This window comes from Anopheles coluzzii, chromosome 3 (assembly GCF_943734685.1).
Source record: "Anopheles coluzzii chromosome 3, AcolN3, whole genome shotgun sequence".
NCBI lineage: Eukaryota > Metazoa > Arthropoda > Insecta > Diptera > Culicidae > Anopheles > Anopheles coluzzii.
The window spans coordinates 51,601,814-51,615,411 of NC_064671.1; the positions used below are offsets into that span (position 1 = coordinate 51,601,814).

A 13,598-nucleotide genomic window follows, 5' to 3' on the forward strand; every position below is an offset into this window, starting at 1 on the left:
CACACTGGTATCTGCGAATCGTCGTAACTCGAGGGGGTCGTAACTCGGGGGACGCCTGTACAGTCTGTTCCCGAGTTACACGGTTCTCGACTTAGGCAGCGGTCAGAACCTCGCCGCATGCGATTTTGCCGCAAGCTTTTGTATGGGATTTGACGTTAATGACAGCCCTTGCGAATCTGCCGCATGCGGCGATGCGGCAAAATCAAAATCATTTGATATTGCCGCATCGCCGCATGCGATTTTATTTCAGATGTCAAATGTCTAAAATCATATCAAATAATGATTATCTTTATAAAGAAACAACAAAATATCATTATAATACCTTGAAAAGCTAGAAAATTGAGAAAACTCTTTTCTTGCCGCATGCGGCAAAATCGCATGCGGCGAAGTTCTGACCATTACCTTACGCGGATTCGGAGATACGCGGCTTTATAAATTTGACAGATTAAATGTCAAATCAATACAATTTGCTTCAAGATCGGTATAAATTACATTTTTGCTAACAAATTGAAACCGCTTAAATGCCAGAAATATTAGAATTTTCTGCACGAATCTTAACAAATAAATGATAAAGTGTATAATAGTACTACATTAAATCAAAAACTCGGAAAAATCAATAGAATTTTAGAATCTTAGATTGCGCATCGTTTATTGATCCGGGTACGCTGATATTTGAGTTACGCGGATTCCTCGGGAATGCACCAACTGCGTAACTCGGGATCGGACTGTAGTACATTTCCTCACGGAACTGTCAAATTTAGAAAATCGCATATATTCGGAACTACCTGTACATAGCAGATCGAATATCAAATTACGATATACACAAAATGGCGTGTTGTCGTCATCTGTAATGAGAAAATCCTATGGAAAAGTAATTAGAGAAAATACAGTTAACTTATTTGTGTGAAAATCTAATAATATAAATACTTGTAGAGTTTATGTTCGAAATCAATATTATCGATGTTTCGGGCATTCCAGTAGTGAAAATGGTGGTGTTTGTGAATGTACACGTCTAGAGCATTTCTTCAATATTGAAATATTTGGTAGTTTATAACAGGTTGAAGCATATCTGGATTCCACCAACATGTTGTGAAAAACTATTGTGCTGTTACGCGTGGAAATACGTGACCATTTATAATAGTCTTTTGTAAAACAGTGAAGTTGTACATTACTAGATAGCTTCATCCTTCTTTACTAGCATAAAATTGTCTTGTGAAGTGAGCATTTCGTGTGTTTGATTACAATCGAATACGAACGAGTTTCAATTGGTTTTATTACATGTAATTCAACACTAATCTTATTCTGAATTTTGTTAAATGTATATCATGGAATGAAGCAACCGAGTTATAGTGAAGATAATGTATGCGTATATTCATGGTATGCTTAATCTACACTTTGTTTTAGTAGTAATGGTAGATTTTTCTTCGTCCTAGATTCAGCTGCATGACCGAGCTGATCGACCGACTGCTGCAGAACTACGTTCAATGGCAATGCGTCAACAACATCAGATTGATACTCAGCACCAGATGCTTGCGGCAAAGGAACAACGTTTACGTTTCCTTAAATCACAGGAAACACGTAATGCTGTTTCGGTTGCTGAAGCTGAGCGTCTTCGTCGATTGCGCGAGCGTGTTGAAGCCCAGGAATCAAAATTGCGACGCCTCAGGGCTTTGAGGGGACAAGTAGATTTACAAAAAACCTATAACGTTACGCTGGGTAATGACCTTGACTCGATACGAGCGCTATTCAGTGAGAAGGAAAAGGAGCTTACTCTTGCAGTAGCTAAAGTTGAAGCGTTAACACGCCAGCTTGAAGAGCTACGACGTGATCGACGAGGTGTCGGTAATGGTACAAATGGCATTTCATACAGTCTTAATTCAAATCCCCACAACAATAATGCTACACCAGCGGCGAAAGAGTTGGAAAAATTGCGCTTGGAACTTGCTGTAAGTTGAAATTAAAAGATAAACAATTACACCATGGATGGATTGATGTATAGAATAATCTTTTGTGGTATTTTTTACAGTATCGTAATCAATTATCCATGCAACAGAATGCCCGCTTAAATATGCAGAGAGAAACATTACAACAGCGCCAGATAGAACTACATTCGGTGGACAAGCGTATTGTGGAATTGCAAAGCCGGATTAATAAAAAACGAATACTCAACGTACAAAACTACAATTTGAATGCAGGAAATGTTAGTCCAGGATCAGGACAAAATAATCACGGAAAAATAACCCCATCCAGTGTTAACCAACCGTTGCATTCGAGGTAATTTTATTAGAGCACATTTGCTATCTTTCTAGTTGTCTTAATTTAAAATAATTAATATCTACTTAGATGTGATTATATCCAATCTAGTAATAGTCGCCCGGAGTAGTCGAAATCCAGTCTTATTGAGACTGACTTATTCTAGCTGCCATCATTTATTGTTAAATGTTCGATAGTTTGATTGAAAAAATTCATAGTTATTGTGCACTCATCGTCATCCATGTACGAGCACTAACAGACTCTGTAATTGCCACGAAGAAATTGTTTTGTGCAAAACTTCTTTGCTTCTTTTGGATAATATGATATAGAAATTAATCAGTTACATTCCTATTTAAATGGCAAAACTCCAACTATACGTTGTTCACGAGATACGCAATTAACACTACTCGCTCTCATTTCTTCGCCAGACGCCGTAGCTATTGTTCTAAAAACTGCGAGTGTCGCCGGTTCGTTTTGATGGTGCTACGTTTTAATATTTTCTGTTGTATTCTGTATGTTCTCATGTTCTATTCTATTCTGAGTAATTTGTGCAGGTTTCAGATCTAACAATCTACATTTACTATAGCGATACAAAATGCCGTTAAATAATTAAAAACTCATGATACAATAACCTGTGTGAATCGAAAAACTGCATCACGCCACAGTGGGTGTGCTCGGCAGTCAAAGTGCTAATGATCGAGAAGAAACCGTGTTTCTCGAATTCCTGCGTAGGTCTAATTCCAACGTTTTAGCCAAAACATATCTTATTTGAGTGTAATTTTTCTTAACACTTTGAGCATCAGACCATTTTTGTTGATGTTTCCCTGGGAGCCAAGTACTTTTTGTTTACATATTTTTATGGGTATCATATATGATAGCCATGGCCCCCAGGGAAGTGTAATTGAATATAAAAATAAAATAATGATTTTTTTACAATTTTGGTTGATTTCTAGATATCTTTTATTTTGTTTGGTTTGTTTGACCATTAAATCGACAAATCAACCGTTTAATGTTATGTACAGATTTGTTTTCTACAACATGCTTTACAAGGTTGCTCTAGCCAACTCAACAGTGTAAGGTTCATTTCCAATTTGTAAAAATCCCAACTCAACATTGTCAAATGTTTGTCGAACGTACCAAAGCAATCAATGACGGTCATTTGAGTTTCCATTGTTATTGTTAAAATGTATTTAACAGGATTGATTTGTTTGCTTATTATGTTGAGTTTGCTAGAGAAACCCCATATTGATATAAAGCGATCATGTAAACCAGTAGTATCCAACCTGTGGTCCGTGGACAACTTGCGGTCCGTGGCGTTAACAGAAGTGGTCCGAAATACAAGGTTTCTCTAGCCAGCTCAACATCGGAAATGAAAAATTCAATCCCGTAAAATACAATTCAGGAATAAAAATGAAAACTTGAATGATCTGTCATTGGTTGCTTGGTATAGCGGAATTTGGGGCAAGTGTGTCGAATATCACGTTTTACAGACAAAATATACTTGATTAGTACTGTTTCTTTGATTGAATTTAGTTCATTTATGTAACTTTTTACTTATTTAATGCAATTCGTGAAATAACTTTGGTTATTTTTGTATTTTTAGTGATTTAAAACTTTTGGAAAAAGTTCAAGTTATTTTTCATTTGACAATGGATGAAAAAAATTGTATTGATTTGACATATTAACTGTCAAAACTAAAAATTCGCGTATCTCGAATTTCCCATTGTTTTGAACTGTTTTATGTTGCGTTTCAAAATTTAGCATGAAATTTTAGTTTTTTAATCAAACCAAATAAGCCCTAAAAATCATGGGAACAATCAACCGAGAAAATAGTTATACCACCGTAAAGCTGAGAAAACGTGAATTTTTTGTGGGGTTAGTTGAATAAAATTTTCTTTTTGTCACTGAAAAATCCAATTTCAAAAAAGATACTAATTTCGAGACCTCTGTTTGGGGCAAATGTGCCACCATATTTCATAGGTGTGTGATGGTCTCATGGTCTCATAGCATGTTTTTTATAACTAAATTTTAGTATCGCTTTTTGACAGGACGGGTGAAAACTTTTGCTCAAACAAGCTTTCTGAAGGCTTGACGAATACACAAAACACTCTTAAAATCTTCATTCACAAACAGAAGCGATAACATTCACCTTATCCGTAATTCGTAATTCATACACGCCTTCGTAATTCATACACCTTGAGAGAAAGCCACCTGTATATTATACCCACTTTGATAGCTGCTCGAAAACTGCTATTGTTACAACAGCGTGCTGTGGTATGGTGCGCTATTATATATGAGCGCATTCCACCCCGGAAAAACAGACCAGAAACAAACCATATTGTGGTACAGTTGGTGGTCAAACAGGGTTCATTGGTGACTCAAGACAAGTAGGAATACATGCTAGTGATGAGAATAGTTCCGAAAATTGAGGAACGGAACGAACCTGCCAATCTGGAGAAAAAGAACGGAACACGGAACGCAGGTTCAAGGGAACGCAGGATGACCTGCCATGGTTACGCTTTTTTCAGTTGCTCACTTTATATATGGTTAACTTGTAAGTATTCTTTGAATATTGTGTATTATAATTTTGGTGCAGTAATCACACAGTTTCAATGAAAACAAAGCTAAATAATAGTTTACTGAATGTGTAAAACTATTCTACTAAAATATAAACGTTTAAATTAAGTAGCCCGCTATACAGTTCCTTTTTCATGAAAAGGTTAAGGCATTTTGTTGTATTTGTTTTTACTAAAATTAATCATTATTCCCTTTTCATACTCCTAACTAAAGAAGAAAATCAGAAATCTGTTGCAACACAAATGAAATTTTGATGCAAAATCAAAAAGCTTACAAGTTTAATCGGGTTTTTAAATTTCGTATGGATTAAATTACACTACACTGATTGAATTAATATTTCTTAATAGAAGCAGATAGCATCGAATAACTTTGGTTTATATGAAATACATAGATTGTTAAGTTGTTTCTGTAGGGTTGACATTATACTGTACGGTCGACTACCGGTGTGAAAGTGTCCTGTAGTGCACTTCAATTGTCTATAAGAATAGCGCTGTTTCACGGGGCGATAAACGGCGTTAAATAAATTATTGCAGAAGGCTAAACGTGTCATGCACCCTAAATATTTAGTTGCACAAAGAAGATCTCAGGTAAAAATTCAAACGAGTTCATTGGAAATGCATGTGCAACGAAGCAGCTCAGCACCCAACACATAGCAATTCATTGACTACCACAATCCAGACCAAATAACGCACCTATACTGATAACATCCATATGGCAGAAGAGAAACATTTCATTCATTGCGCTTACCGCTAGTGCAGGATTGTCTCTTTAAATTTTGGCGATTAGCTTTCCACCAATCACAAATCTCTTTCCTTCTCTGGCTTCACGGCTCAGGTGTAGTACCGTTATCTCTTTGACTGAGAGAGTGTGGCTTGCGCTGTTATCGCGCACATAGTCAGAATGTGTGTGTGTGTCCATACTAGAAAGAAGCAAAAGAGAAGAGAACGCCGTTCCTTACCGGAACGAAAAGAACGCTGAGAGAAACAGGTTCAGATTTTACCTGCTTTCTTTGTACGTACCAGATCGGCCCCTCGTATGAAAGAGAGCAGATGATCGTGCGTTCCAGACAGGATCGAAAAGAACGCTGAGAGAAACAGTTTTAACACTTTGACCGCCGGCCTGACGTCACAGTTTTTGAGTGAGCACGTAGCGCATGGCAAGAGAGCGATGAGAGCGATAATTTCTCGTGCGACTTTTATCACTCTTTTGTTTCATTGCGATAAGCGGCGTAGCATATGTCGTTCTCGTTCTCTCTTTCCTACCTCATTCGTTCTCAAGAGAATCACTGAGCGGCAAATGCAATGCCGAACGGTGAGCAAAACCGTCATGCGAATTTATATGACACGGCGCTTAAAGTGTTAAATTGAACCGGCAAACCGGCTCATCAATACAAAGAGAGTAGAATGTCATGCGTTCTAGGCCGGATCGCAATTAGCACTGAGAGCAACCGGCCTAGCATAGATAGCCGAGAACGCTGAGAGCAGCCGGTTCAGATCGGATCGATAAGATCGTTGATAACAGTCGGTTCAGGTCGGATCGCAAAGAACGGTGGGAGCAACAGGTTCAGTTTGAACCTGCTTGGGTTAAAAATAAGGATCGCGGTCCGGATGCTTGCATGCTGGAACGGATCGCACCTGGCAGGTTCGGAACGCAACGAGCATCACTAATACATACACTAGTGCCACATACACTAGTTTTTATTCCAACATAAAAAATCAAATTCAAAAATCAAAAATAGCCGGTCTCGTAGTACAGTCGTCAACTCGTACGACTTAACAACATGCCCGCCATGGGTTCAATCCCCTAATAGACCGTGCCGCCATACGTAGGACTGACTATCCTGCTATGGGGGGAAATCAATTAGTCACTGAAAGCCAAGCCCATAAGTGGTACAGGCAGGCCTTGACCGACAACGGTTGTTGAGCCAAAGAAGAAGAAGAAGAAAAAATCAAATTATCTAAGAAATACGTTTATTTTAACCAGGTCTTGTCCCATTCGGGTGGCAATCTTGCCCCATAGTTCAAAAACAACGTATTTTTCGATCATTTTTAAAACACATCAAAAATAGTTTTGTTTGCACTTTTTTTTCAAGCGGAACTCATTAGTAAGTGAGGAAATATATGTAAAATGGTTATGAGATTTAAATCGGCTTTTGATAAACACGTTTTAGTGAGTTATAACATTAAATGCTTAAGGTGGCACACTTCCCCTAAATTCCGCTACGCACGACATTCATTTGACAATGTTGAATAGGGATTTTATGGATTGGAAATGATGCTTACATTGTTGAGCCGGCTAGAGAAACACTGTAATCCACACACTTTTTCGTATAGCTCTGATGTAAACAACATTTAGGTCATATTTTTAGAGTCGTATTTTTATCAGCATTTTTTATTACCGGCTTGTATTATTCTGTTGCGATAAATAAACATATATTTCGTGTTTTAAGAGGATGCATAACCAATTTATGTATTTGATTGGAAACAAATAAAAAGCCAACACAGTTTGAGCTCCAAAAGTTCCAAACATTGGGCGCCCGTAAATTGAGACTATCAAGCCTGTCATATTGCGTTCGGCATTCAAGAAATTTCACTCGAACGTTAATTTTGTTAATTTTGTTATCATTTGACATGTAACTTTTCCGCCGGCAGTTCCGAGTTGATGAAAAAAAGTTCAAGTTCAAAAAGCTTAAATTGGTATCATCGAGTAGGCAGATTCGAGTGATTTTCTCCCGACAGCTCATGCTGTCGGAAACACGCAAATTGAACCATAAAACGAATTGTGACCGCTGTCTACATTTGAAATTATATTCAACACAAGTCTAGTAACAATTTTATCGCTCACATATATTCCATTTGTAACCAAAATATGGAAATTGTTGATTTAAAAGAAGTGCTCAATCAGTTTGTTTACATTTACTCCGTTTACCAGTTGCTTCGACTAAATGTCAAGAACGCTAGAACAAGAGCAAAAAAGTTGACGAAACCTTCATCGATTCGAACGGCGAATATGATACCAGATTTTCTCCCATTAGATTCTGGGGCTTCCGATGTATTCGGAAATTATTTAAGAGCGTGTTGATCTTTTTCCAAAGATTCATAATACAGGGTTTTCGAGGATTATATAGACATGTTCAGCGAGTTGTAGATTCGTTCGAGCATATAATAGACTTTCAGCGAGATATGGAATTGTTCGGAAGTAGGCGTAGACATGTTCAGCAATTCTGTAGAGCTGTCAATTGTTTTGTTTACACACTGTGCCGCAGGGTTCAATTTTTCATTCTTAAAAGTCCGAAAAGTAGCTAATAATCATTCCCCAAGCTGTTTAATACATAAATTAGTTTAAAAAAGCTTTTTTTTTCGAAAACTGTTTGTTTACCTCCTGATGAGAATGATCCTAGCTGCAGTCCAAGGGGTACGAAAGTGACAACTCTACAGTATAACCGAACATGTCAACGCCTACTTCCGAACAATTCTATATCTCGCTGAAAGAGTCTATTATATACCTGAACGAATCTACAACTCGCTGAACATGTCTATATAATCCTCGAAAACCCTGCAATACACCCTATCTGTTACACAAAATATTAGGATTCTAACTCAGTAATCCCTGGCTAGCATATATGATAGCTGAGCTGAGAATAATTTTCTGAAGAAAATATCGTTGCAGTGGAACAGTTTAATTATATTCCCGCGAAATTATCATCTTAAGGAGATGGGTCCAATTTTACTTCGCCTGCATCTTCATTGTTGAGCATGAATGATAAACCTCAGCAGTCGATTAGCAATTCTTCTGACTATATACAACCACAACATGTGCAGCAATTACAGCTATTAAATTACCAGTAGGAACATGAAATGCAAAATAATTTCCCTTTTAATCGAATTTTAAAACTCATTCAAAAAAGGTTCAAAATTGTCATTTTCAGTCAGAATTAATAATAGCATTAATATTATACATCTGGGACACCCAGAGGAATATGGTATTATATTTGTAACTTTAAAATAATATTGTTTTACAGATCCTCGTCAACACACATCATCTCCTCGCATTCAAGAACTTTGAGTCGAGGAAATATCGTTGCAGTGGAACCGTTTAATCATATTCCCGCGAAATCATCATCTTTAGGAGATGGGTCCAATTTTACTTCGCCTGCATCTTCATTGTTGAGCATGAATGATAAACCTCAGCCGTCGATTAGCAATTCTTCCGACTATATACAACCACAACATGTGCAGCAATTACAGCTACAAAATTACCAGTGGGAACATGAAACTAATATGAAAACTATTAGTGGTGAGGAAGCTATGTTGTTCGCCCCGGAAAGTGATGAAAAAAAACTCGCTGTTCGCCAACAGCAGCAGCACCAACAACAGCAATATCGATCATGCTTCGCAGAAAATCTCGGAAACGTTTCTGGAACGGGAACAGAAAATGGTACAATTACTGGGAAGGAAGTGCACCAAAACATGATATCTGATGATTTTGAAACAAAGAATAATTCCAATTCACAATCAAACTGCGATAACTCTAATGATTATGAATCAGATTTGGTCGTAAGTTTAGATAAAGGACAGTCAAAACATAGTAATATTGAAATAGCAAGCGCAACTGGAAATAGTCAAGATAAACTAAAACATAATAACTTAAGCCTACCAAAAGCTAGCCACATTTTTTTGCAAAACATTCCTTTAGGAAATTTGGTGGTATCACCCAGAAAACCAATCAACAGTGTAGCACCTACGCTTGCTATGAAGCCTAGCTCATCTACGGTTGCCAGTTCTTACAATTTATGTGGAACAACGGGTGTAAAAATCACGAGAGTCACACGTAAAGTTCCAACATGTATTGAAAGTAACGTCATGACATTGAGCGAAGCTGATCCAACAACAATTTCAACAAGCCCAAACAATAACAATCGACCAGCCCTTCCTCCTAAACCCAACAAAATTTCCGGTGTCAGCAATGCAGGAACAAATCCTTTGGTGGTATCGGGGAATAATAATGAAATAGATGAATATGGTAACGAAATGAATGTAGCTTTTATTGAAGGATTAACAAACAATGAAATCGATGCACCGGCGTCAGCCTCTTTTGATATTCCGGATTTAAGTTTGCAGGGGGCTATCAATAAACAGTCCACGGTAAATGATAAACTCCCAATTAAGGCAAAGCCCTTAACTATCCGGAAACATCCATTTTTAGAACAACCAAAGTTAAAGAACTTTACAAACTCTGTCAATCTCAACTGCAATGCTAATACAGCATTAAATAAGTTTCCAATTTCATCCGCAACGCAACAGATAATAAATAAACGAAAGGAGACAGCTACTGCTAATACTAGCGAGGTAAATGAGACTACACAATATAGTAACTGCGAAAGCGAATCTTTGCATAGTACAAAATATGTGTCAGATAATAGTGAGTTTCATGCTGGTCGAGAACATCCAATAGAACGATTGAAAAAGCTAAAAAGTGGGAATTGTAACAGTACTGATGGAAATTCAGATAATGAAGTAACTAGAAGGAAGCGTAATTTCATCCTAATGGAACCAGATGTTCAAGGGAATGCTGCTGACATTGGGACCGATAACGGGAATGGTATTACATTAGGCGAAGGAAGTAAACATAAACTTTCACGGCGTGTAAGTTTCGATCCGTTGGCATTACTGTTGGATGCCAGTTTGGAAGGAGAACTGGAACTCGTCGAGAAAACTGCGATGCAGGTGAGTCAAACTAATGTAATAAGCTTAAACATTGTTATTTTATTTATAATTAAATAAATAATGCTCAATTTTCTAAACAACAATCTCTTATTGTTACAGGTAACAAATCCAAGTGCAGCAAATGATGAAGGTATTACAGCTTTGCACAATGCAATATGCGCGGGACATTTTGAAATAGTAAAGTAAGTAGTGATGCTAGTAGAATATGTTCTGCAGTCTTGTGATTGACTTACGTCAATTCATCATAGTATCTCGCGGTCTTCAGTTCTAATGTAAACCCCTGTATTGTTCTTGCAAGTAAAACCTTATTAAATGTTTCATTCTGTTGCAGATTTTTGGTAAATTTTGGATGCGACGTGAATGCACAGGATTCCGATGGGTGGACCCCTTTGCATTGTGCTGCCAGTTGCAATAATTTGCCCATGGTAAAGTTTCTGGTCGAGTCTGGCGCCTGTTTGTTTGCAGCAACTCTATCCGATCACGAAACTCCTGCCGAAAAATGCGAAGAGGATGAAGAAGGATTTGACGGTTGTTCAGAATATCTTTACAGTACGTTGCTTTTTGTCTAAAGACTGCTTATTTTATTTTATACAAATATAAAATATATTACAGTGTTTCTCAAGCCAGCTCAAAATCGTAACACAATTTTTCGAACACGTTAAACGATTGTCAACATCGTACATACAATTGGAATTGGAAAACCTAGTGTCACTAAATCGAAAAAAGTTTAAGGATTCGAATTGTATGTACGATGTTGACAATCGTTTAACCTGTTCGAAAAATAGTGTTACGATGTTGAGCTGGCTTGAGAAACCCTGTATTGATCTACTTGCTCGTAAAGGCGAGAATTTTGTTACTAATAATTGATCAATGCATTATTGTTGCCACGTGGAAGTCTTCCGTATGGTTGTGATGCATATACACCTTGTATACTTACACTTTTCTTGACCTGGAACCAATTATTTTACTTTTCATACAAATTGTATGAAAAAGAGCCTACCGCAATACGAGTTAGGAACGGATTTAACTCGTTCTGAGGAGTTCCATTGTATATAGAACGTCGTGGAATGGAAAATGTATGTTGGCTGTCTTTTCATCCATTATACACTTTCCAGAATCGACTTGGGATTTTACATGTTCAAAACCAAGCGTTACCAAATTGAAAAGAGTTTACGGATTCGAATTGCATATATGATGGTAACAATCGCTGTGTTTGAAAATAGTGTTACGATGTTGATTTGGCTTGAGAAACCCTGTAAATATATTCACTGATGGGTGGAGATTCATATGAATGAATCCAAAAAAAAAAATCATGATGTACAACACTAGTCGGTACAACTATAAAATGCACCACCGTTTGGGAACTTACATGCAAGTTTTTCCGAGGTTAAATCCTCAACAAGTAAAGAAGATCATCAACACTGTCTGAATTAAGTGGTCTGGTACTAAGTGAACATCAATCACAAGATGATAATATGGTGAGAATATGAGATGTCTGACATCTCTTGTTGCGTGCAAAAGCGTTACTTAATATCAGTTAAGCATAGAATTATACATGTACATGACACGTAAATTATCAACATTAGTAATTAAAATGCATGTTGTTCGTTCTTTAAAGGTATACAGGAAAAGCTGGGTATATTGAACAATGGAGAGGTGTATGCTGTATTTTCTTACGAATCTCAGCAGCCTGATGAATTAAGCTTCTTTGTCAACGACACGCTGACTATCATCCGTAAAGGAGATGAAGCTGAACGAGAATGGTGGTGGGCTCGCAGCTCCTTGGGTAGCGAAGGTTACGTTCCGAGAAATTTACTTGGGGTAAGATAGCTCCGATTGCTGTTCGCGAACATAATTTTGTCCTAATAATTAATGTATCATTTACCTATTCGTTTTAGCTCCACCCGAGACTTACTCCATCATACAATGACGAAAACTAGGATTAAATTTTGTATGGTTCTACATAATATAATTTTACTGCTCAACTTGGTTAATGTATCATGCTCCGGTCACAAAGAGTCAAATATACAGCTAAACGAATTATTGACAGGTGCAGCAAATGGGTTGAAGGAGAAACAACATCTGCTTTCGATAATCTTTTTTTTTTATTCAGAAAGAACGGCTTCGGCCGTATTGCTAATCGATAATCATTTAAACAGTGTATCTTTTCAAGCGGAACATTCACCAAATGGAAGAATTAAAGATTAATGATTGAAACTTAATTAAATGCTCCATGTTAAAATTCTGCGATGGATTTTTTGCAATTTCGTAAACGCCATTTGTTTTCTTTTCACATCAGCTGAATGCCGCGAAGCGTAACCTATCAGCTTTTCACCTGTTTAATATATCATTTCGCTGTGAATTTCACTTCGTGGCCGCACGGTCATGGTTATTATTGGAAAAAAGATAGGAAACATGTTTTCAAAATAGGCAGTCAAAATAGCCAGTTTTCCAATTAGTTTTCGTTCCCCAGTGGAAGTGGGAACGATCGAAGTGATTGCAAAAACTAAGATATTATAAAATGATGGTTTCTGTTCTTTTAGAAAATAGTATTTATTGTTCCCATTACTCAACAGTACTTTCAGCCCGATGCCAGACACATCAAAAAACCAACGTAACGAAAAATTTTACAGATGAATTTTAGCCTCGTAACTTTTTTTAATGCTTCTTTTTTCGGTCGACCAATTTCGTTATACCTTTAGTGGCGCCTACTTTGTTTGTGGCTCCTAATTTTTTTTAAAGAGAATTCACAAAAAGGAGCGAATACGTTTTACGATGCGGAAAGATGGATTTATTCACTTTTTCTGACAACGGTTGAAAGTCATGTAACGGTAGACTTGAGATCGACGCAAAAATTAAGTGTATGGCTCATACAAATGCTGTATTAGTGGTGGTTGTTTGTACCATAATCAAGACGCGGAAGCGTGCTACTGTTATGTTCTTTCCAGCTATCAGAATAAAACACGTTGAGTTTGGTTGGAGCTTGGACACTGAATCAAGCGCAGCGTAAGCTGCGCATTCCTTTAATTTGAATCTGACAGC

The 13,598-nt window shown here is 37.3% G+C and overlaps 1 protein-coding gene across 3 annotated transcripts; it reads left to right on the forward strand.

Moving 5' to 3' along the window:
• The first annotated feature begins 746 nt into the window (after positions 1-746).
• On the forward strand, positions 747-12,635 carry LOC120959092 (apoptosis-stimulating of p53 protein 1). Of its 3 annotated transcripts, none has more exons than XM_040382260.2 (9): positions 774-871; positions 1,048-1,360; positions 1,434-1,946; positions 2,027-2,274; positions 8,852-10,556; positions 10,656-10,738; positions 10,888-11,105; positions 12,175-12,377; positions 12,455-12,635. In XM_040382260.2, exons 2-9 carry the CDS (start codon positions 1,331-1,333, stop codon positions 12,494-12,496), a joined length of 3,042 nt encoding a protein of 1,013 aa, XP_040238194.2. In that variant the 5' UTR covers positions 774-871; positions 1,048-1,330; the 3' UTR covers positions 12,497-12,635. The 3 variants fall into 3 exon arrangements, with proteins under 3 accessions (XP_040238197.2, XP_040238194.2, XP_040238195.2); XM_040382261.2 differs by having other exon boundaries at positions 778-871; positions 1,199-1,360; XM_040382263.2 differs by lacking the exon at positions 1,048-1,360 and having other exon boundaries at positions 747-871.
• Positions 12,636-13,598: the final 963 nt, after the last annotated feature.

Coding starts and splice junctions, on each gene's coding strand:
- LOC120959092 (XM_040382260.2), top strand. CDS start 1,331: ATGAAGCAACCGAGTTATAGTGAAGATAAT. Junction 1,361..1,433: donor CGAGTTATAGTGAAGATAAT/GTATGCGTATAT, acceptor TCTTCGTCCTAG/ATTCAGCTGCATGACCGAGC. Junction 11,106..12,174: donor TTGTTCAGAATATCTTTACA/GTACGTTGCTTT, acceptor CGTTCTTTAAAG/GTATACAGGAAAAGCTGGGT.